The sequence below is a fragment of the Cydia pomonella genome, unplaced genomic scaffold (assembly GCF_033807575.1).
Source record: "Cydia pomonella isolate Wapato2018A unplaced genomic scaffold, ilCydPomo1 PGA_scaffold_202, whole genome shotgun sequence".
Lineage (NCBI taxonomy): Eukaryota > Metazoa > Arthropoda > Insecta > Lepidoptera > Tortricidae > Cydia > Cydia pomonella.
Window position 1 is genome coordinate 109,122 of NW_026907842.1, and position 24,962 is coordinate 134,083.

The 24,962-nt window shown below is 35.0% G+C and overlaps 2 protein-coding genes across 2 annotated transcripts; both read left to right on the forward strand.

Annotated features, from left to right (window-relative positions):
• Positions 1-2,825: 2,825 nt before the first annotated feature.
• LOC133533722 (cuticle protein 19-like) lies at positions 2,826-4,529 on the forward strand. Its single transcript, XM_061872756.1, has 4 exons — positions 2,826-3,072; positions 3,326-3,598; positions 3,833-3,999; positions 4,231-4,529. The coding sequence occupies exons 1-4, from the start codon at positions 2,983-2,985 to the stop codon at positions 4,277-4,279; spliced, it is 579 nt and encodes a 192-aa protein (XP_061728740.1). The 5' UTR covers positions 2,826-2,982; the 3' UTR covers positions 4,280-4,529.
• A 16,362-nt stretch (positions 4,530-20,891) lies between these two features.
• Positions 20,892-24,458, forward strand: LOC133533719 (cuticle protein 21-like). The gene is made up of 4 exons (XM_061872753.1): positions 20,892-20,941; positions 21,155-21,592; positions 22,315-22,481; positions 24,304-24,458. The coding sequence occupies exons 1-4, from the start codon at positions 20,930-20,932 to the stop codon at positions 24,395-24,397; spliced, it is 711 nt and encodes a 236-aa protein (XP_061728737.1). The 5' UTR covers positions 20,892-20,929; the 3' UTR covers positions 24,398-24,458.
• Positions 24,459-24,962: the final 504 nt, after the last annotated feature.

The window sequence follows — 24,962 nt, forward strand, 5'->3', positions numbered from 1 at the left end:
ATTAAAACATTTAATACAGGGATTACAGGGTTTGAAAAACAAACACCATAGTAGAAATTTCAATATAACATTTAAAAATTTTAGTTGTTTTCTACTATATTTTTAAGCAAAACGAACACATTACAAAGTAGTACGTTTTTTTATATAATTATTTTATTTATTTCAACAAATATTTCATGCAAAACAAACATATTCAAGAATGTGGCTCTGGCACATTTATGGATTTAAATATATCTGAATACTAAACGGTTGCAAATGCAAATACGATAGTTTTGTTTTTTGAAACGTAAAATTGAACTGTACATTTTAGAATCAAAACTGCCACGTTTCATATAACGGCCCCTTTGTGTATAAAAAAATAAAACGGATACATATTTAATTTTATTAAGAACGGCCACAGGTACGAACATGGCACTTTTGATTCATGGGTTAAAATATATTTTTAATTCAAAACGGTTGCAAATTCAAAAACGGCAGTTTTGTTTTCGGAAAAGTCCAATTAAAGTGCAAGTTTTAAAATCCAAACTGCCACGTTTCGTATTACGACTCATTTTTGTATAAAGAAATACAACACATACATATTTATGTTTATTCAAAACGGCCACATGTACTAATATGGCACTTTTGATTGATGGATTCAAATATATTTTTAATTCAAAATGGTTGCAAATTGAAAAACGGCAGTTTTGTTTTCGGAAAAGTCTAATTTAAGTGCATATTTTAAAATCAAAACTGCCACATTTCGTATTATGACTCCTTTGTGTGTAAAGAAATACAATACTTATATATTTATTTTATTCAAAACGGCCACATGTACAAATATGGCAATTTTGATTGATGGACTCAAATATATTTTAAATTCAAAAAGGTTGCAAATTCAAAAACGGCAGTTTTGTTTTCGGAAAAGTCCAATTTAAGTGCATATTTTAAAATCAAAACTGCCACATTCCGTATTACGACTCCTTTGTGTATTAAGAAACACAATACTTACATATTTATTTTATTCAAAACGGCCGCATGTACAAATGTGGCACTTTTGCTTATATATTTCTAAATGTAACCACTTCTTTTTTTGTTTTATGGCTCTTTTTCACAAAACTGTCTTGAATTCGGGTCGACGGTAGAGTCGCAACTGACAAAATGGCGGTTTAGCACTGAAGTTAGTCACGAAGGAGTGATAGTGCAAAAAGGGCACCTGCATAATTTTGGTAATTTCTAACGACAAATCGACAGGTGTCTTTGTGCCACGTGATAATATTATGTTTATAATGTCGTTTTTGCAATAAAATAAATTTCGATTTTTTTTAGTTGTGTCGCTTTTGTATTTAATGGACGATATATCGTATATAATGACGTAAAGCGGTTGTAACAACTAATAATCATAAAATCAAGTGCACTCAAGTTCGGCAACGTTCTTAATAAAGGCACCATTCGGGTTCAGACTACACCAGTAATCCTGCTGCACTAATGCAGCGCGCCATTGCTACCGCAAATGTCATATAACTAGGCAGCTATTAGTATTTAGTACGAGTTAATACATTTGCTACTAAACGTAAGTACTATCCCGGACGATCGATATTTGAAATGTCATTGTTATGTGATAGTTTTCAATTGTTTGGTTGAATTAAATGTAATGCCTATGTTACAACAACGCTATATGCAACATTAAATTACTTTTTATTAAAAATTCAAACAAAAAAAATAACATAAAAGAAATTTTTGAAAATTACCCATGCCATTTAGTTTCCTTAAACGTAGGTACTTACTCATTCACCGAAGTTAACGGAATTCAATAAAAACACGGTGTATATGTTATATAACATCGTTTGATAGGGACATCATGATAATATTGATAGGTAGTAATTTGTAATGTTATCCCTGTCACACGATGTTATATAACATTTTATTTTGACGACCGGTCTAGCCTAGTGGGAAGTGACCCTGCCTATGAAACCAATGGTCCCGGGTTCAAATCCTGCTAAAGGCATTTATTTGTGTGATGAGCACGGATATTTGTTCTTGGGTCGTGGGTGGTTTCTATGTATTTAAGTATTTATAATACTATATACATATATATCATTGTCTAATTACCTACAATAGAAGCCTTGTTGAGCTTACTGTGGGACTTAGTGATTTGTGTAAAAAAAATATTTATATATTTATTTTAATACTGCCGACTGCAATGCTGCAGGAAACGAAAAAAAGGTGCTTATATAGAGACACGTTATGTCGCTCCCACATTGGTTATAAAATGTTGTAAATGCCTGTTGCTTAACACAACATCGTGTGACAGGGATATCATTATAGTATTGATAGTACTCGTAATTTATTATGTTTTCCCTGTCACACGATGATATATAACATTTCATAACAGCCAAAGTGGGAGCACCATTAGGTTTATTAAATTTGATGTTTCCTGCGGCTGTAATGCTGGTGCAGTCTGTATCGTAATATTATCCAAATCGGCTTAATGCAGAATGCAGCAATGCCTTTAACTAGTCCCTAGCTTAACATAATATATAACTTCTTACCGACTCAGTTAAACCGTAGGCCTATATCTACATACATACATTATTTTTTGTGCAGATTTTTATGGCACTTGCAATTAATTTGAGGTTTTAATAAAATATATTTTATAAGAATAATTTTAAATAGATACTAAGATTTTTTTTAGTATGTGTGTGTTTTTAATTTATTTACTTTTTCTAGATTTTGTTCATATAATCAAAATAAAACAATAAGTTAGAACAATAAATAATTATCAGTACCTATAATATTTTTATGATACATCATGGACAAAACTTCCACATAAAAAATAAAAAGGTATTGTTATCGGCTTGATCAGCCTCTCACTGTTCATTTTTCTGTTCATACTATAGCCATATCACGTTGCGACATCCTTTAAAGTGAGCAGATTGGCAACGCGGCCATTGCTGTGATCCGATCCGATATCTCAGGGAATAGAGCCCCTCCACCACTTTTATGTTTTGTTTGTTATATAAAAAGAGTGTTCTATCTGAGCTATACCAGTCAGGTACCGGCGTTTGTATTCAGAGCAAAATGTTCTCCAAAGTAAGCTCGCGTTCATAAATTACGTAACTTACGCATAGGACATTCGCTTAGAGGAATAATATATTTTAAATATTTCTTAGTTAGGAATTTAGATTAATTCCTTTACTTACAAAAAAACTTAAGTACTTAAGGGATATCTGAGATATAAGAAATCAATATATCACATTTATTATCATCTTAGTGTTTTATTAATTCTAATTTATCTTAACATCCAATAGTAAAACTATTGTAAAACTGATTGTTTTTGTATCAGATCGTAGCCTTGTGCGGTTTGGTGGCGGTGTGCCAGGCTGGTCTCTTACACCATGCCCCGGCGGTGTCACACCAGAATATCGTGCACCACGAACAGCACCACCAGACTCCGGTGCACTACGTCCAAGCCGCGCCCGCTTACCATGCCGCTCCCGCCATCCATGCTGCCCCGATCCATGCCATCCATGAAGCCCCCGCTGTCCATGCCGCTCCCGTTCATGCCATCCACGCCGCTCCTGCTCACCACGAGGAGGAACACTATGTTGATGAATACGTAAGTTCTTATTTCATCCACTTAAATAAAAACTAAGTACGAGCAGCTTCCTCTATATGGATATCTCGTCGATATTTATTCAGACATAAAAAAGTGTGTACTGCGTAAAGTAGCACATAGAGTCAATAAAAAAATTTTGAAACTGTTTATTTTTTTAACTAATCAGTATATGTTTTAAGGTACTTACAACTTAATCTAGTCTTTGTCAAATTAAGTCATGATTTTTTATTGCAGGCTCATCCTAAATATGGATACTCGTACTCTGTTGAGGATCCCCACACCGGCGACCACAAATCCCAGCATGAAACCCGTGATGGTGATGTCGTGAAGGGAGAGTACTCTCTGCTGCAGCCTGATGGCTCCTTCCGCAAGGTCACCTACACCGCTGACCACCACAACGGGTAAAAATATGTTATAATTATTTCAATATTTGCAAGTGTCATTTTGCTAATTATTATAATTATGGTAAAAGTGGTTCAAGTGCAGACAGCTGTGAGAATATCCCGTGCATTTATTTGTTTCAGACGGTGCAATTTGTTATTGTTAACGTTATCGCATTTTGTATGAATACGTGTGTATGTGAACTCAGTTTGTATAGTTACTTTGTTAAAACATGCTTTGTTTCTCGGCAGATTCAACGCCGTGGTGCACAACACCCCGCCGGTCATCCATCATCATTAAGAAGGCCCGTGTACCCAATCTGTGATATTAGAGTTAATGTGTTGGAGTTTGGTCGCTAAGTCCAGTCCCTAAGTCTTCCATATGTTCTCATTTCCATTAGTGCGTATCATATTTTGTTACGAAATTTCGTATTATGTTAACTTGTAGCAAATGATTTACAAAGAGTAACCGCATATCTACAGAAACGCCCTTATTACTCTTAGTGTTATACTTTATAGTACTAAACTGTTACAACATTCTTCTAGTTACGGTTATCACTTTGTATTATCCATTTAGTTATTTGATGCTTCTGTAAATAGATACTTGTTGTATATTAGTCAAAATGTAGCAAATAAAAATCATGTTGATAAAATTGAATAATTTTATTTCATCTTTCAACACGAATCTGTTACAAGAACGCGTCTATTTCTTAAGACTAAGGACAAATCCCGCACTTTAACAATGCAGCTAATTGAAATTACAGTGCACCGGAGCGTGGGAACTATCAGATCGCATCCAAAATGCATATCAGTAACGCATTAACATACAATGTGCGAACCAAAATAAGGAGTGAAAGCCGCGAACCTGCGCCGGCTCTGCTGTAGTGAAACTATGCATTAACTACCTTTACTAGATTACAATATTTCGACATTCCGCAATCGAGATCACTCCGATATACTAGGAACTAATTAACGTTAAATGTGGTAATAACTGTAAATATCTAGTCGTCGACATGGGAAAAACTATACTGAACACCTCCGACTCGTACTTCTTCGTTTGAGGTTTTATTTTATAAGCGGCCAATCCTTAAAAATACCTACATGAAGTGAAAAATTAGGGCTGCTTTCCTTGAAAATATACCTTAAATAAGTGTGGAGCTAGGCATATTATTTTTTTATTGTCGCCACACAGCACTTATTTATGAAGGCCATGAAAACTAATGTTCATCAACGGTTTACCTATTTTAAAATTGCAATTTCCTTAGTTAGGTATTCACCTAACCTAAATAAGTGCTGTGTGGCGACAAAAAAAAATGAAAATATTAAGAGCATTGATATTGTGTTGAAGTCAAATTGAAGTATGTATTGTGGTTACAGAAGTAAATGAACCTATTGCACAGTTTAGGGCCACCCCACACTAGCGTCTTTTAACCGTCGACATCTCTAGTCAGCGCTATGGAAACTGGCGTTGCTGCGCAGTTGCGTCAACGTTGCATCGAGCAGCAGCCGTAGAGTTCACTAGACGCCGACGCTCGGGAGACCCTAGTGTGGGGTAGCTCTTAACCCTCATTCGTAAAATTCATTTTATCAAGACCAGCATTTGAGCCTGGCAGTGAGAAGTTCACTGTTGGGCACAGGCCTCCTCTCATATATTTATATTTTGCTGTACATACACCGTACTCGAGAAGGTATTGTGCTGAAACGTCAGTTAGTAACGTTTGCAAATAAATTAACTTTCACGTAAATGTAATATGTAGTTTTTAGAAGTTTCGGACATTAATAATTTACTCGGTATGTAACATTTAGGAAATAAAAATTACGGTAAAAACATATTTCGTATTTTTTAATATTATACCTAACCAAAAAAGATTTATATGAATCACTAATTAAAATCATGCGTAATTATGATTAATTGATTATATACCAGGATACAAATACTAATTACAAATTCATTCTGAAAACTCTAAAAATTATTGAATTTGCAAACGTTACTAACTAACGTGCGAATAGTGCCCGCAAAATGTGCGGTGTTTGGCTATATATTATGTTTTCTCGCTGATCATTGCATTATATAAACTTTTTTAGAACTGCTTCCAAACAAATATTTTTTTTTAAATTGATCACTGACATTGAGCTGCCATTTGCGCGGGAGGGAATCTCACTCGCACTAATACAAGTCCGAAGAAGTTTGAGCGAAATGAACGCGCGAATGACAGCTAACTCATATGATTACAATATCATTCAAATATCGGTTTGATGGCAGGTGCACATTCGAATTGGCCTGCTCTGATAGCCAACTAACAATCGTAGATAGAAAATGCCAATCGAAATTCTGCGGCGCTTGCAATAGAAACACTGGGCCCATGGTCGACTGACAGAAAAAAAAACATGAAAGAGGTGTCGGTCTGACTAATACGTATCTTGGGTGACCATACAGCGGGCTCTTTCTTTGCCCAGCGTATAAGTCTGGTGGTGCAAAGGGGCAACGCCGCCAGCATCCTTGGCTCTATTCCAGAGGCAGGAGACTTTGGTGAAGTTTTTTTTTATATTTAATCTAGTTCGTGGTTTAGTTTTGAATTATTTACTTATGTGTGTAAAAAATTGTGTATGTGATATGTTTTTAAGTATAATATATCGAAACTTAAATAATATATGGAAATTATTACGTGACTTTTCGTACCATCTGTTATCCTGATAGATTTTTAATTTTCGTTTGATGTGTGTCAATGTATAATTGGCATCTTGGCGCCTAGCCCCAGAAAACATTCACTAAATGTACGTTGTGTACGAGTGAACAAATATGCAAAATAATTAAACCTTAATAAAACTATTAAATCATGCAGATTTTAAAACTAAAGTTGTCACTCGTATTGGCTGCTTCATCTGTGCAAACATAATAAGTTTTTTCCAAAAATATAATTTTTGATACAAGCTTTTATCGCTGACTGTATTTTTCTTCCCACAGGCAACTCTAAAACAATCTAATCGAGACAATTCTAAAAATCCCAAACACAATTAGGTTGCGTTGTTTCATCACAGAGTTCCTATGGCTACCTCCTGTCTCCTTCATCAGATCCGCTTGATGGTACCTACCATAATATTACATTGTCACCCGACTTACATATGTTTGCAAATTTTCAGTTCAACCGGAAATTGGGAAGTGGGTCAAATTTAGCTTCCTAGATTTGACCCACACATACATACTGAGAGGGCAAGTTAAATAAAAGCTTGTAATTAGGCTTTAGGACCATTATGACTCTTAACGTCGTCGTTCGAGTCGAAAAGAATCGTTCAAGTCGTGCGATCGTGTGTGTGTGTGTACGACTGACAGTTGCGTTATTTGGATCCGCTACTTATAAATATAATTATCGAGTAAATACTGAAGAAATACATACCAAATATAACCTAAATCCTGGATAAAACGAAGCATACCTGAATCACGTATAAAGAACAAAGAATTACAACTATAATGGAGAGAAAATCGAACAAAAAGGTACCGTGAATTAATTCGTTATTTACAAAATTCACTCACACATGCTTGAGCACTTAAATTAAAAACAATACGACCAATTAACACCCAATAATCACAAAGAACAGCTGTTTAATCTACCTACTTAAACTAGATTGACAATCTGACATTGACAGCGACGAAGGTCAGTGTTGCTACACAAAAATTTTCAACGGGCGCGTTCCGTAACCACCAAATTAAGTGAAGCTTACCCTCGGGTGCGTTCCATAAAAACAAATTCAGCGCAAATTACACACCAGGCAAAATGGCATCAAAAACAAAAGTATGTTGCTTGCAATGCACAAAAGAGATTAAATCAAAAGAATATTTAATTTGCCGAACATGTCAAGGTGCATATGACTTAAAATGTAGTACGGTAACTCGAAGGATTTTTCTTTTGATGGGCAAAGAAGACAGAAATACTTGGACTTGTCTCCCTTGTCGTAATAATAAAAATCAAACTGGACAGAAGAGAGTGAAGACGCTAAGGGAGACCACTTCGGCCAGTACTCGCGATAGCAATAATACAACTGCTAATAACATTTCTTGCAGTGAAAATACATCTGAAATTATGAATAACAAACCGGAATCCCTCATAGACAATATCGATAGCACCCCTGATAGTGAACTGCTGTCGGACCCGGAATCTGATATGGAATCACTGGCCACCTTACGGGATGACATTTCACTAAGTATGCCAAATATATCAACAATTGAGAGCGGCGAGTACACAGAAATGAAAAATGAAATCGACAATCTGTCTGTACAGTTGGCTAGCGCACATAATGAGATTGACAGGCTTAACTCAGAGGTTGGATCACTAAAAAAAATACTGGAGGACCAAAATAAGAAAATCAACCTCTTTAAAAAGCTACTGACTGAAAAAGACCCTATAATAAATGCAACACCGTTGAAAAATAAAATCACAACTTTACAGAAACAAGTATTGGTCAAGAATATCAATCATCCAGACCATGTCCTCGATAGTGATGACGATTCTATACCTTCAGCATCACCACAACGTAAGGTAAACGTGTCGTCAAATGACAATACAGAAGAGGCTGACAGTCCGACAAGGACCCAAGAACACGAATCACCACAAAAAATTGAACCAAGTGATAGTAAGAAACAAGATGACAGAGTGATAAAAAATAAATTATGTCTTATTAGCAGCAATACAAGGAATAACATTTTGGGCATTATGCTCGAATATTTTAATGACTTTGAATTTTGCCATTACAAAATACCAGGCGCCGGAATAAATGAGCTTTTTAGCAACTTAGATAGTAAATTATGGAATTTTACATCATCCGACTTCTGTGTTATTCTTATTGGGGAAGAAGATTTCAAGACGACAACAAATTACATAAGTATGGTTCAACACATTAGAACTACACTAGAATGTATTAAGCACACAAATGTTATTGTATGCGTTCCAACGTATATCTGCGGAGCTAGAGTGTATAATTGCCGTGTAGAATTGTTTAATACCCTATTGAATTTAGATATTGAGACAAATAAACACGCCCTTTTCTTCGACACTAATCTAAATCTACAACTGGACATGTTCTCGTCGTATACGGGCAAAATTTTGAACACTGGAATCAAAAATGTATTCTCTTACCTCCAGAAACAGATTAAGACTATACAAGAGAGCGATAGTAATCCAGAATTAACGTTTTTTCGTGAACATCAATGAAAATAATGATAATCATGATAATTGTTTTACAATATTGCATCAAAATATCGCTGGAGCCATAAATAAGTCGGAACTTTTGAACATATCAATACTAGAGCTAGCAAATCATAAAACAAAAGTAGACGTTATTTGCCTAACTGAAAGCTTTATCAAACAAGGCTCAGAATGCCTATTAAAAATAGACAATTATCAAATTGCTGCGTCATTTTCACGAACAAAAATAAGAGGGGGTTCATGCATATTAGTAAAGAATGACTTAAAGGGGGTAAATACTGCCTGGCTTAATGAATTAGCTAGTCAATACTCGTTCGAATGTTGCGGAGTGTATATAGAAGAATACAATACTTACATTATTTGCATATACAGAACACCAACTAGTGACGTCAACATATTTTTCTGCAAATTGGAGGAATTACTTAATAAATTATATTCAAAGAAAAAAAAAACTAAAGTTGTGTTATGTGGCGATTGGAACATTAATATGTTGAAAAACACTAAGACCAGTCACGAATTATACAGTATTCTACTAAATAATAATATCCATATACACACTAAAGAACCCACAAGACAAATGTCATGTATAGATTTGCTGGCAAGCAACATAGATGGAGTAGAATCAAAAATACATCATCTTGCACTGTCAGACCACGAAACTGCACAAACAGTAAGCATGCAAGTAAAAAGAACTAATAAAATAAATGAATGGTTTGAAACTCGGCGAGATTATCACCCAGAGAATATCGAAAAATTCTGCCAGCACGTAGCATCACTTACTTTTAATGAAGTCTACCAAAATCAAGAAGTGGACGATGCTTTTAATGAGTTTCATAATTGGATGGTGTTACTGCATAAACAATGTTTTCCAGAATATAAAAAGAAAATGAACAATAGATCTACAAAGTTAAAATGGCTAACAAACGGACTCAGGAAGTCTAGTAGAAATAAAAGGCAACTATATTTAAAGAGCATACATTCAAAAAATAACAAAGAGGCTCATAAGAAACAATACCGATTGTACAATAAAATACTTAAGCAATGTATACTAAAATCTCAACAGATACAAAACTATAAATATATATCAAATAATAAGAATAAATGTAAGGCAGTTTGGAAAGTAATACAAAACAACGTAAGTGGAAGATTAGACGGTCAATGCGTTGATAAAATAAAAGAAAATGAAGTGACATATAATGACAGCATGGATATTGCTGAAAAATTTAACGATTATTTTGTCAAATTAGTGACATCAGAGCCTTCAGGAGATATAAGACATAAATTAATGAAAAGTGTCAAAACCATTAAGAACACCAATAACGAAACTATTTTTATTCAGCCCACGGATGGAAACGAAATATTGAAAATTATAAGATACCTTCGTAATACCTCATCGACAGGATATGATGAACTAAATACATGTTTAATTAAACGATGTGCTACATTTATATGTGAACCTTTAAGCTATATTATTAATCTTTCTTTTGAACAGGGACGATATCCAAAAGCACTCAAACTAGCGGTGGTCAAGCCTCTATTCAAGAAAGGCGATAAAACGGAGTTGAACAATTATAGACCGGTCACATTAATACCAATTATTGCCAAAATATTTGAACGTACAATGTATAACCGGCTACTAAATTTTGTCACAAAACATCATGTATTAACACCAGAGCAGTTCGGTTTTCGAAAAAACTGTTCAACTTCAATGGCATGTTTTCACTTACTAAAAATAATAACGGAAAGCTTGAATAACAAAACTCCTATCGTGGGTATATTTTTAGATATGACAAAAGCCTTCGATTTCGTTAATCACGACATTTTGCTTACCAAACTAGAAAAATACGGAATGAGAGGTAAATGTAAAGAGTGGCTGGGAAGCTATCTTACGGACCGCAACCAGTGTGTAGAAATCACAAAACTTGAAAACGGAAGTAAAATGACGAGTAGATCTCAACTGAAACCTATCACAGCAGGAGTGCCTCAAGGAAGCATATTGGGACCATTACTATTCTTAATGTACATTAATGACCTCCCTAATTCAACGAAACATGAGTGTATCTTATTCGCTGACGACACGACTCTGCTCGTCAAATGTGAAGATCCAGAAACGTTCGAGGAAGATATAAATACGGCTATAAATGACATAATAACATGGCTATATGATAACAATTTGAAGGTCAACATAACAAAAACAAATTTTATTCAATTTCATAATTACAGGAGCAATCATTTGCCATTGAAAGTAAAATATAAAGACATAACGCTGGAACAAGTAGATACAACAAAGTTTTTAGGCATAATCATTGATGAAAATTGTAAGTGGACACATCATATAGACTCTATATGTAACAAACTCGATCGCTTCGTATACGCATTGAAACGACTACGACAGATTGCATCAATAGAAACAGCGATGAATGCATATCATGGCTATGTAGCTTCGGTTTTATCATACGGCCTATTGATATGGGGAAACTCAGCCGACATAACTAGAGCCTTCAGACTACAAAAGAAATGTATACGTGCGATTTGTGGAGCATGGTTCTTAGAAAGTTGTAGACCACTATTCAAGGAAATGGAAATTTTACCTCTGCCATGCATGTACATAAAAGAGACCTGCCTTTTTGTCAAGACAAACCCACACATGTTCAAAAAGAGCTCAGAAGTATTTAAACGTCAAGTGAGGCACAAACATGCACTTTACATTCCTCTACAAAGGACAGATATTTACAGGAAAAACTCTTACTGCATGTGCATAAAAATTTATAATAAGTTACCGGACAAATTCAAAGAATTACCAGAAATAATCTTTAAGAAAGAGCTTACTAAGTGGTTAATTGATAAGTGTTTTTATAGTGTAAATGAATTTCTATCAGATTAACATTTGATTATATGAAATTTGTGACTATTAATTGAAATTTGGTAATGTAACATGATCTATTTGTATACTATGATAATTTTATTTTTAATTGATTTTATAATTTAAATTTGGTAACTTGACATATAATTAATTGTAAATGAATTTGATGTATGTATTTCTAATTTATATAAGATAGTGTTATGATTGCTAATTAGTCTCTTATGATATGTTGACATTTATTTACTGTGTGTATAAAATGCGACACAATTTTGCACGCCAATAAATGGCTGAATGTAAATGGAAACCCGAATAATCACCCTAACATCTTGTAACCTATGTACCTACATTCTTGCAAATAAACATTTATCTTATCTTATCTTATCTTATCTAACTTTAGGTAGCGAAGTGAACCACAATGATAGTACCTTTAAGAATGTAAGATAGTACATTTTTAGGTTTAAAACTTGATTCCTCTTTAAATTGGGATTCTCAAATTGAAAGCGTTTGTAGCAAAGTCCATAGATTTGTGTATGTGTTAAGTAGGTTAAGACGCACTGCCACCATGGAAGCGACTTTGGCTGCTTACCATGGTTATGTTAGCTCTCAACTAAGATATGGACTTATTCTGTGGGGTAACTGTACAAACTTTGAAAGGGCGTTCATAGCCCAAAAGAAATGTGTGAGGGCAATATTTGGTGTGGCCCCAGACGAATCATGTAAACCCATTTTTATAAAACTAAATATATTACCCCTGCCTTGTTTATATATTTTAGAGGTTTGCGTCTTTGTTAAAAAACACATGTATCTTTTTAAGACAGCTAAAGAAGTATACCCTCGAAACACTAGAAACCCCGAAAGACTGGCACACGATTACGTTCCAAGGACTTCATTTTTCTCAAAGCAGTGCTATATAATGTGTATAAAAATTTTTAACAAGTTGCCGCCAGAAATTCAACGGCTACCTTTTAATAGCTTTCGAAAAAATGTAGCAGAACTGTTGCGGAAAAAACAGTACTATAATGTAGGGACGTTTCTTTTAGACAACATAAATTAAAGTAAATCTAATAAAAATTTACATCAAATTATTGTTTCTAGTTATTAGTTTATTATTTATATTTGACATTACATTTCAATTAAAATTTTATATGGTTATGCACCCCCTTCTTTATTTTATTTTTCAATTCGTGTTGAAGGCGTTGTAAATTATTTATTAAATTATGTTGTTGTTTTAGGTATAATTGTAAATAAAATTGTTATTTTATAAAATATTTCATATTTAGGCTAGTTAGTAAGATTTGCATGCTGTGTATGGACGGCTAAGAGGATGGACTTGCTTGAAAATATAATGTACCAACTATTGTAACTCCTTTTTTCGCAAATAAATTATTATGAATTATGAATTATGAATTATGAAGTTGAAGTGTTGTTGACTTGCTTACAGCAATGATTTTAACAGTTGTTACTGTTATCTTATAGCTACTAAACTGTTAATTAAATTCAACTGGTATTTTACAAGTAATTTGATTTACGAAATTATGCATTTAACTCTTGCATTGCTTATTCATCAGTATATCGAACGCAATAACCTATATCTGCATACTTTAATCGGTACATTATCAATTTGTGATTCAGGCCCTTAAGTATACATATTTTATTTTTATGCCGACATCCTTTTTTTATACTTACAACACGTCCAGCCTTTATTTTCTTATAAATGGTAAAGCCAATAAAAACAATTTACTAAATGCTCACATATCTCCTTGGCAAAAGACCAAGGGTCTCAATTAAGCAATTAAGTAATACAACAATGACATTGGAATTCGTTTGAATGCATTTGATATTGCGTGAGCGGCAGCTTTGATACGAATCAGTCACGGAGGCAAGGTTAGACGCATCGCGATATAACGCACACAAAGAAAAGTTACCGTTATATCTCATTGGAAGAAATATAATTGGGAAGATCAGCTAACTGAAAGAAGTAAAAAATATATAATCCCACCAAAAACATTTTCATGTCAGATGTTGCCAAGACGAGACCATATGGCTCGCATTGTTAAAAAATTATCAGATCTAAAATAGAGCCAAATTCTACACCTTAATCAAAATATGTGGCTGAATTGCCTGTTGTCATACCCCACTTCTTTTCATCTCATTTATTTTATGTAGCATGAAATTAAGTTTGTATAGGAGCCCCATTCAAACTTCCATCCCCTAATTTAAAGGATGGGGGGTGATTAACTAAAATCCTGAAATATGTATTAAATTATTTATAACAAGAAGTAGCTTTATCAATTTTCAGACCTCTAGCATCAACATTTGAAAGCCCCATACAAAATTCAATCCCCTAGTTAAAAGGGTTGGAGGGTTAAAGTTTCATGTTGTAGGATAATTTTGTTGTTTGTGTACTAGCTTACATACAAAATTTCATATTTCTAGGACTTCAGGAAGTACCCTAAGAATTTTGATGATCATCAGTGAGTGATTGAGACAGTGAGGAAATCGGGGTTTTTTAGATAAGATTAAAATCGGAAGGTTTGCAATTGATGCAATTGAAACTTTTTATGTTTAATAAGTCCCGTATTGACATCATACCCCGAGAGTTTTGTTTAAAATCTAGTATAATCCAAACCCAAGTTATTAAATTTCATTTAAAGTTATTAGATGAATCTTTTATTTAAGTTTAGGTTGGTAAGTATAGGTACTTAGGTAGGTTTATGTTTCACACATACGTATTATTATGAGCAAATATGAATTTGTATTAAGACGATAGTGGACTACCGCTTCTCCATACAAAGGTAGTCCCCATTTTTCTAGTATTGATATTATAGAAAATATTTTAATTCAATTTAATATATTATGTACCTGTGTAGCTGTGCACCTGCGATTGTATTTTTTGTGAACTATTGTAATAAAAAAAACGAAAAAGTCAAACGGAGAAACTATGGTATCCACAGAGGAAAATATGGGGACTACGTTTTATGAAGAACCGGTCTCCCCCATTTCTGTTTAAATGCATATTCAAATGTGTATAATGCTATCATAATATGTTCGCCGACGCGCATGTGGACGGTTTCCACGCGACGATGCGCAAGCGCTGCGCCGCGACGCTCCGAAGGGTGCGCGACAGCCGCCATAGTCTCCTGGCCGTCGTGGCAGGGAGATGGGACAGTGCATTAATTAGGCACTGGACCTCCCAACATCTTAGTTTAGGTACTAACATAGTAATTTAAGTATATTTGTAACTAACAAAATATGGATTGTGTCGTCCGAAATAAATGATTTTTATTTTATTTTTATTTATTTTATAATACACAAAATAATTAAATTTTCACAAATTCATTTAACGACGCCTTATTACATAACCGGCATTGTTTGATGTGCCGAACGACCCAGAATCGACGCCGTGTATCTGCGCCATTAATCACAGGCTATTCCGTTGTAAACTCTTTATACACTAATGCAATATGCGAAAGCTGTATCGTTCACCCTGGACACCTATATCGTATTTAATTCCTAACCTACGCGGCTTGTTAGAGTACCTACAGCCATGTGGTAAGAAAGACGTAAGCGACGCGAGCAACCTATTAAGGTACGATCTCTAATCTAGAGGGTGACAAGCGGAGCACATTTTCGCAACATCCTCAGCTAGCACCTTGCGTGTTGCGTGTCAACACTGTCAACTATCGCAGAAACTGCATATTTTATACATTGTATCGTTAGGAAGGTACTTACCAAGAAACGAAGCTGGGGTATATTTTCAAACGTATTTTTTTAGGTTTAGGGAACTAGACCAATAAACAGAGATAAAAACAATTCAGAATACACATCAAAACAGAAACTGTTCCAGATCTAGAGGTAGAGCAGAGCCAAACTGGGAAAGTAACTCCACCTTACTCTTACTCATAATGTTGTGTTCCTGCCGGTGCATAAGGTTGCCAGAGCTCAAAGAGGGTGCGGAGTGTTAGGGTCGGCAACGCGCAAGTTACACCTCTGGAGTTGCAGGCATCCATAGGCTACGGAGACTACTTACCATCAGACGGACCATATGCGTGTTTCCACCGACGTAGTATTAATGTCTAAGAACTCCAAATAACTTTCCGTTTTAATAAACTGTTATTCAAGGAATCAACATAACAGTTAATTTTATTGATTTCAGTGTTTCTGCCGACATACACAGTAATTACAGAAGCTATCTGTATTCATAATTAAAAATCTATCAGAATTAGCTGTAGCAGAAAATTACATTAAATTACTAATTCACTTTTTGTATATTTATTTGAACCCTAAATAAACTTAAATCCTACTCAGAGAACAGAAAAAGAGAAGTAGAGATTGGCATCAGGTTATTTTATGGGTGAAATACTATTAACTAACATAAGAAAATATGAGCTACTTTTACTTGGCCTTCATATACCACTTCCGTTTTCACGTGTCATTTATTTTTAAAATAAGTCAAAGACGCAGCAGCAAGGTTTCATTAAACCGCACAATAATTACTACAGAACCAAAGTGTCATAAGTCCTAAAAGATGTTTTCATATTTTGCTTCATAAAACCCAAGTTTTGAGATAATTTTCGTTTGTATTATAATCGTGTGAGTAATGGGTGCAAAGTAGTGTGACCTTCACGGCAGGCAGCTGTTCACGCGTACGTTCGGTTACATCGCGGGGAAGCATGCAGAGCAACGCAGGCCGGTGGTACACCGGGTACTGGAGCATTATTAATATTTATAGACGTATTTCATATTTCAATTAGAAACAAATAGAATTAATTATTTGAAAATATTTAAATTTGTATTGTTTCAAGTAGATACTATATAAATTATAAATTGAAAAAAATGTCATATACGAAGAAAAAGTGACTAAGGTCTCCAGTCCCTAGGGCTGGAACTGGAATCGAACCAGCGTCCTCTGCTATCGCGGCAGGTTACTAAGCCCCTCGGCCACCCGGGCCATGGCAGCATGGGTAGATTTTTCTAAGTATACCTAAATACGCAATTTCCTACGGGCGTATGGCGCCCCCTGTCCATCTCTAAGGTAGAACAGTATGGTTTGGCCTCCTAACCGAATCTACTCAGGTGATTCCGGGTTAGCGAAAGAGATGGCGCTGCCAATTCAACCATTAGAAATAAATTAAATTATTTTTTGTAACATTTTAATTTGTGTTATTTCAGGTAGAAACACCACAAATTAAAATGTATCATACATATATAAATTAAGATCGAACTAAATGTTATAATTATACGAAGGAAAAGTGCCCAAGGTCTCCAGTGCTCAGAGCTGGAATCGAATCAGCATCCTTTGCTATCGCGGCAGATGTATAAGCCCCTCGGCCACCCGGGCCACGGCGGCATGGGTCAAATTTTTCTTATATTATATTAATGGTTACCAAACTTAAGGTTACGTTACCAAATTACTCACCAGAAGGTAATCGTTTTTAGGTCATTGTATAAGATTTTTTTTAAAATGATCTCAGTCCTTTTTCCGTTAATTCGTGACAGATATGATAAACAACTTCAACTATAAAATAAAAGAGGCTTTCAATTGTTATCATACACTAATTTAACCTAGAGGTATCCACTTAGCTTAGTTTTTTTTTAAGAATATAGGTAGTTATGGATTTATTGTGGTGAGCTATAGTATAGATTTTCTGAAAAGATTTTTACGCCTAAGACTAATTTATTCAACAAAAGCCATCGTATCTTTTATGCGAGCGGTCGGCTCCCGTTGAAGGGACTTGTAAAATCAATTATGTCGTTTTAAAAGCAACTGTATAGTGATAGTATTAAGGTTCAAATCTGTGTAACAGGTCATAAGATAACATGTTTTGGTAATGTAGGACGATCGATCACCTCAATGTAGGCGAGAGCTCATATTCTTTCATAGATATAAACCTTATTACTATCACGATACAGATGCAGATGCTTTTTTACTTATACGGGAGCTTACTGCTCGCATAAAATAAACAATGGTGTTTGTTTACAGATTAGGGTCTAAGGCCTAAAAATCATTTGAGAAAATTCATACTATGACATAAAATAAAATTTGAATACATTGCTTACATTGTGTCTGACCATGCTTTAGTCATAAAACTACCGAAGCAAGTCCAAGAAAATCCAAGGGATCAGGTGAGCCTTCATCTTACTTAACGAAATAATGAGCTAAGTGTAGCAAGGCCCTGATTGCGCAACAGTTTACTGGAGCACTCGGTGCAACCCAAAGCGCTACTTTCTTGCCGGCCGATATTCTTCGGCTGAGTTTACACTGTACGTGTACACGTATATCAGACAACCCTTATTTTTAGGCTAGATAATTATTTTAAAGAAACAAGAACATAACAGTCGAGATTGTAACCTAAACACTCTAAATCCAGCCATACTAATAGTTTGGCTTATATGCATAGAAATGAGTCACGGTTTGCTAACACTTACAGGTTACAGGGGCAAGGCAAGGGGCAATGACACGTTAGTGCTTAGTCGTTACTAAACATTACCCCTAGTGACACTTTTTCGATTATAATGTCATGTTTTTATGTTCTGTTGAAAATAAAAAATAAAATTATTTGTATATAGAGTAAAAGTCACCTAATTTAAGTGGGCTTAACCCGACAGGTTTAAAAGGTGTCTTCTTGACCGCATTTAGAAACTAAAATGTCATACAACGTTTTCTGAAATCGGTTTTGTTTTAAAGATAAAGACAAATTTTAGTAAAAAGGTTTGGCTGCAATGCTGCCCTATGTGACTTGGTTTAGATATACCCACTGACAGACATTAAACTTTTTAAAGGAAACACTCAATATTTATCTGTAACTACATAAAAAAAACTTAATCGTTTTAATGTTTTTTTTTTTCACCAATATATAAAAAGAAATAACGTGTCGTGTGCATAAAACACACACACAGACACGCACAAAAAACTGCTGAATTTGATCAAAAGTCATATAAATTTGGCTACTTATGACCTCAGGGATGCATGGTTAAAATCTGTCTGGTTACTCGACCCCACGGCGTATATCACAATTTATATTTAATAAAATGATGTATGATTTTGATTTATGATATTATATTATGATTATTTATGATTATGATTATGATGATGATTTATGATTTATTTATGTTATTTGACCGTATAATTTTTTATTATTTCGTTTTGAATTATTAAAATTAAGATTAAGACCCCTGAAAAAAAACATCCATACGATACATGTTGAACAAAAGTAAATAAGGTACCAATTTAAGTTCCGTTTCATATTCTAGCTTTCAGTAAGAGATTTAATTTAATTTGAATAACAATGGCTATTACAACAATGAATATAAATATTATCTATTTAAGAGCCTGTTCAAAACAAATATAAGAGAAATATAAATGCATATACTGCACACTGTTGATCAAGAGTAGGTACCTAATGAAAGAAGATTGAAAATTTTGCGCAATAAATAACGTACTTGTTTGGAAATAGATAGGTTATTTATACTAATGAAATATAACAAATATGAGCTGAGAAATTTTATTAATATTACCTCAAGCATAACCTAAAATAATTTACTAGTTTGATGCATGCCTATAATTTTCAAGATGCCTATTACCTCGTCAAAATACTTTCCGCTGTTTAACCCTACTTTAACAATGTTTTATGTCTAAGTATTCAGTCATTAGTAACAAAAACTGAAAACGGACACCAGTGGTTACCTTAATCATAGATTTTCTAGCACCTTCCTGACCGCAAGGCTGGCGGTAACGCTAGACGTGGCTAAGGCTAATTAATATAACAATCTTAGATTAAGTTCTCATTTCTGTAAGTAACTTACGAGCACAGATTGTTACGTATCTATCTTTAATTATAATATTATTTATATTGCGGGAGAGGGGTCTCGACCCCCGCTCCGGGACGTTCCTGGCCCAGAGGTTGTCCATCGCGGTTCAACGCGGAAACGCGGCAAGCGTAATGGGCACCTTTCCGCCGGGAACGATGTGGGGTGGGTTGTTGGAATAGTTTTTATGGGTTAGTTTAGGTTTAGTTTAATTTGTAATAAATTTTATTGCTAATGTATTCCCTAGTTCTTAAATTAATAAATAATATATATATATATAATAAAATTTATATTAAATAATTTTATAAATATTATTATATCTTAATAAGTAAGAATTAAGAGGGAAGTATACGTACCCGTCCATACAAAAAGGAAAAATGTTTTTCCACTCCTAAATATTTTCCATTCTCCATATTTTTTTGTATGTTATTGACACATTTTTTTTTTTTCAAAATTAGCAAACTTTTTTTAATGCGAAACTTATAAACCTAAAATGTCTTTTGCTGAAGCAATAAAATCAAAGTGATTTGTTACGTTTTGATTAGTGCAAACCGGTTTTCCCTAAATGGAAATTTTATGGAAAAAGTACCGTTATTTCGTTAGGATCGCAAAGCTATTCTTTTCTCTTAATAGTGTTGCCTAATTTAAATCCCACTTTAATAAGCTACTACTTACGTGCTATACGCGTTCTTAATTGTATTTATATGTTAAATGAACTAAATTACTAATATTTTGTCAAACTACCTGTCTACTACCACTATAATGCTCTCTAAGTCTAAATATGTTTAGTTAGTAATTTAATCTTGTTTTTATAAAAAAATAGTTTAAATATCAATATTTTAGTATTCATGATGTTCGTAAAAGGACCTGAAGACAGAGCTTTACTGTAACCTTGAAAGAATCTTAAAAAATGTCAATGCAATGACGTAACACACCTAAAGGTAATCGAATACGGCGGAATCGCATGTCGGGCCGGTTTCGAGTATCGGGTGACCTGCGCCCGAGCAGCGCCCGAAGTATAAAAACTACCACCCCGCAGGGACCTTATCAATCGACTCCAATTCGGTAGACCACCAACATGTACTCTATAGTGAGAATTATAAATTAAATTTTATATATTGAATTATTTTTTCTTCTATTTTACTATGAGAAGACCTATGATAAAAAAAAATAATTGATGGCAATTTTAACAACATAACGCACCCTTATAAAACTTATTTTCATTTTTTTCAAGGACAGAGCTTGTGATAGGAAACTGAGGGATGTAATTCTTATTAATATAAATCATGTACATTATCCACAGATCGCAATTTTTAGCGCCCTGGTAGCGATTTGCTCCGCGGGCCTGATCCTGGAGGATGGCCATAACCACGGGCACGGACACGCCGTCTCCTCCCAGAGCATCGTCCGCCACGACCAGCCATCTCACCACGTAGAGAGCCACGACAGCCACTACGCGACTCCCATCGCTCACACCATCTACCAACATTCTGCTCCTCTCATCCACTCTTCCCCCGCAATTATTGAACAGAGCTCCCACCTGGAGCATTCCTATGAGCACAGCACTCCTTTGTTCCACGCCGTACATGCTACCCCCGTGGTCCACGCTGCCCCTATTGTCCACGCCGCCCCCGTCCTCCACCAAACAGCCCAGATCCACCACGCGCCCATCGTACAACATGTCGCTCCCGTTGCAACCATCGCCGTAGGACATGACCACCACGAACATATCGAAGAGCATGTAAGTTCGGTTTAAAATTAAAGTTTTAGTCACTTCCGGTCTCGTCAGATATGTACGTCCCGATTTGAATTTTGAAATACGTCAAACATTTGCTAAAGATACGATAACCCTTGGAGTGGTAGGCCGTCGTCTCCCGACCGATTATGTCATTTAAATTTCAAATTTGATATGGTTTAGATATGTCAATGTCAAAAGTGAGGTTTTTTCAAACAAAAACATATCGAGTGTCAAACACTCGATATCGTATCTTTTGAATCATTTTGAATCGGGGCGTTAGATCATTTACGCAGAATATTGCCTAAACACGCACCTAAACATACTATCATAAAGAAAGTGAAAGGCACACTCAGCTAATAATATGATTAAAAATGAGATCAGTTAGTACAACCCAATTAAATGTTTATTGTGTAAGTTCCTTGTCATTCTAAGACTATAGAAAGTTTTGTAACATTGCATCGACAATCTATCATGCTGCGATTCGGATTAATATCTATTTATCAAACACTCCATCACTTAGTAGTAAAATAATATTACTCACTATTTGCGTAAATCAAATTGGTTGGAATCAGTGTTAATTAATCACTGTTGAAATGATGGACGGAGAAGAAAAGCTTTCATAAGATTGGCACAATTTGCGTGTCTACGACAATCCGGCAGATAAAGATAACACTTCAATTTTCATAGTTCAATTTTCGTCATATTTTAAAAGTTTTTGTTTTCAGGGTCCTGCTAAGTACGAATATGCCTACTCAGTGGAGGACCCCCACACCGGCGACCACAAGTCCCAGCACGAGACCCGCGACGGTGACGTTGTGAAGGGCGAGTACACCCTGCTGCAGCCCGATGGCTCCATCCGCAAGGTCACATACACCGCCGATCACCACAATGGGTAAAACAACAAAATACGTAAACTGACTATAACTTGCAGAGATTCTAAAAACTCACCACATAACGGATGTTCAATGCAAATAAAAGTTTAAAAGCTTACTACGCGATGGTAGATTAGCTAATGTGACCTAGGCTCAGAGATAATCATTCTTAATTTTTTTCAAGCAGAGATAAGATGTATCCCATTCATATCGAGCACGCTACACATACGCATCTGCCGTGTTATATAAAAGAAATCGCCACTGTGTTAAGGCCAAGATGAGGCTGGCGAGACTAATTGCTTTTTGTTTGACAGCGGAATCTCTTACATCTCCTTATCTAAATACGAATGTTGTTTCGGTCCATAACTTTGATAGTATCTCACCAAACTGTGCAGTAATACTGCAATTTGACGTTTTCTATCCTGTGTTCAATTGCACTGGGAGCTTCTCATACAATGATCAATTGCACATCAGCCGCGAACGATGTTGGCCACGAGTCCCCAATTATTAGTTATGACATACTACACTCGGATAATAGTCGCCGAGAAAAATACATGCCCTTCGGGTATTATTTTGTCATCGCAAAGCAAATTAAACCCAATTTCTCAAATGTTAATAATATATGTTTTGGTTCAATCGACATATATGTACCTACGTACCTACGTACTGATTTAAATTGATTAATCTCATAACGTCATATCGTTTGATCTGACAGACAGCATTATGTGTAACGCCTAAATTATTGTATACTGACTGCTGAAGATATTTTAGAAGTAGGTAAGTTAGGTACGTCTGGTACCTATGTAGTTGTTATATTTAAATGCGTAGGTATCTTTTAAGTCAAACTTGAATCAGTCGACGATTTGCAAAAAATACAATGAGACTGCCCAGTTGCTGTTTTGCAATTTGGATTTAAGGCCCTGTGGATTCAGAATGTTCAGATACTTCTCTTTACTCTCAATGAGCGTAAGCACGAGGAGACGGATGTGCGTGAGTAGGATCGCGGATAATATCATGTTTTTGATTTGGTATTTTTAGTAAGTTAAAAAAAAGGAATAGATGAGTCCGATAAAAAAAACACATTTTTAGCTTTTGTGAAAAATATGTCACAAATTTTTAAGGTGCGTTTTAGACCTATGTTCATGATTTTTTTTTATCAAGCGAATTAAAACACTGCAATGGCATGGACTGCAAGATTCATCTCATTGTGTACGTACCAACGTATCATCACTTATATAGCAACATTAAATAGATAAATATACATATATCTACGTGGAACGATCTTACAGAAATTAACCTACACACTATAGTGCCTCGGGTACCTTTGACGGTCATTTGTACACGTAAATCATCTTCTATGTTTCTATAATACGTTTATGAAATATACTTCACATGTGGTCATCGTAGCCTTAACATCTACGACGACTGCAGTGTTATTTAATTTATTTTTGTAGATAGATTTTACTTTTTAGGGTTCCGTGGCCAAAGTTGAAAACAAGGAAACCTTTATAGTTTAATCAAGTCCATCTATCCGTCCGCCCGTCTGTATGTCCCAGCTCCATATCTCATTTTACTCCAAATCTATATTTTAATGAAATTTGGTACGTAGGTGTTTCTTGTGAGCCGCTACTTATTTTGGAAGATAAATTAAAAAAAAGTACTGCATTAAATTAGAGACAGTCAATGTGTGCCACATCATTTCTAATAAAGTTTTTTTTATTAAGGAAATACTATTAAGAATAATTACTTTGAAAATTTCGAAAAGGATAGGTAATAATCGCATATATGAACAGAAATCTTTGTCGGGTTACAGTTTTTAAGCTTTTTATTTTCTTGTTCCAGTTTTAACGCCATCGTGCACAACTCAGCGCCGACCGTGCACGAGCACGCGCCCGCCCACCACGATGGACTCGCCCTCAACGCGTACCACCATTGAATACCCTGCACATTAACGCACTATTAACGTATTGAATAAATATTGTTATTATTTATACACATTTATGACTATCATTTTTATGTCCCTAATTTTATTTTGTTAGGTAGGTTTATTGCCGAACGCCGTCCGCGACACCAAAACTCCTAAATTATCATGCTATAAAAATAGGTAAGGTCAAAACGGATAAGTGTCGCTGCCCTTTGCATGCGGCCTGTTTACTTACTCAATGATTAGTGTTTACTGTGAGGTCATACATGCCACTTAACGCGACTTGCACGTAACAAATTTATGAAATTGCAATAAACAGTAATTAATGTGTAAACAGGCCCCAATGCCAGACACACCCTTATTGATCTTACTGTCGTTCACTCTGTAAGCTGACAATCCCCAAACTTTACTAAAGATTCAAGCTACAACGATGGTTAGTTAAGAGTGTTGCTTTTAGTAAGTGTACACTTAACAATTACAGTCATACAATGCTACTACTTACCGTATGTAAGATATATTGTATGCATTGTGATCAAATAAAGTCCAATAATTTAATTTGCGCACCATTTCGTACCTT

What these genes read in the sequence shown, in the direction of transcription:
- LOC133533722 (XM_061872756.1), top strand. Translation starts at nt 2,983, where the DNA reads ATGTTTTGTTTGTTATATAAAAAGAGTGTTCTATCTGAGCTATACCAG. An exon ending in AGAGCAAAATGTTCTCCAAA is followed by an intron (nt 3,073 to 3,325) that starts GTAAGCTCGCGT and finishes TTTTTGTATCAG; the next exon opens with ATCGTAGCCTTGTGCGGTTT. An exon ending in ACCGCTGACCACCACAACGG is followed by an intron (nt 4,000 to 4,230) that starts GTAAAAATATGT and finishes GTTTCTCGGCAG; the next exon opens with ATTCAACGCCGTGGTGCACA.
- LOC133533719 (XM_061872753.1), top strand. An exon ending in ACGAACATATCGAAGAGCAT is followed by an intron (nt 21,593 to 22,314) that starts GTAAGTTCGGTT and finishes TTTTGTTTTCAG; the next exon opens with GGTCCTGCTAAGTACGAATA. An exon ending in ACCGCCGATCACCACAATGG is followed by an intron (nt 22,482 to 24,303) that starts GTAAAACAACAA and finishes TTCTTGTTCCAG; the next exon opens with TTTTAACGCCATCGTGCACA.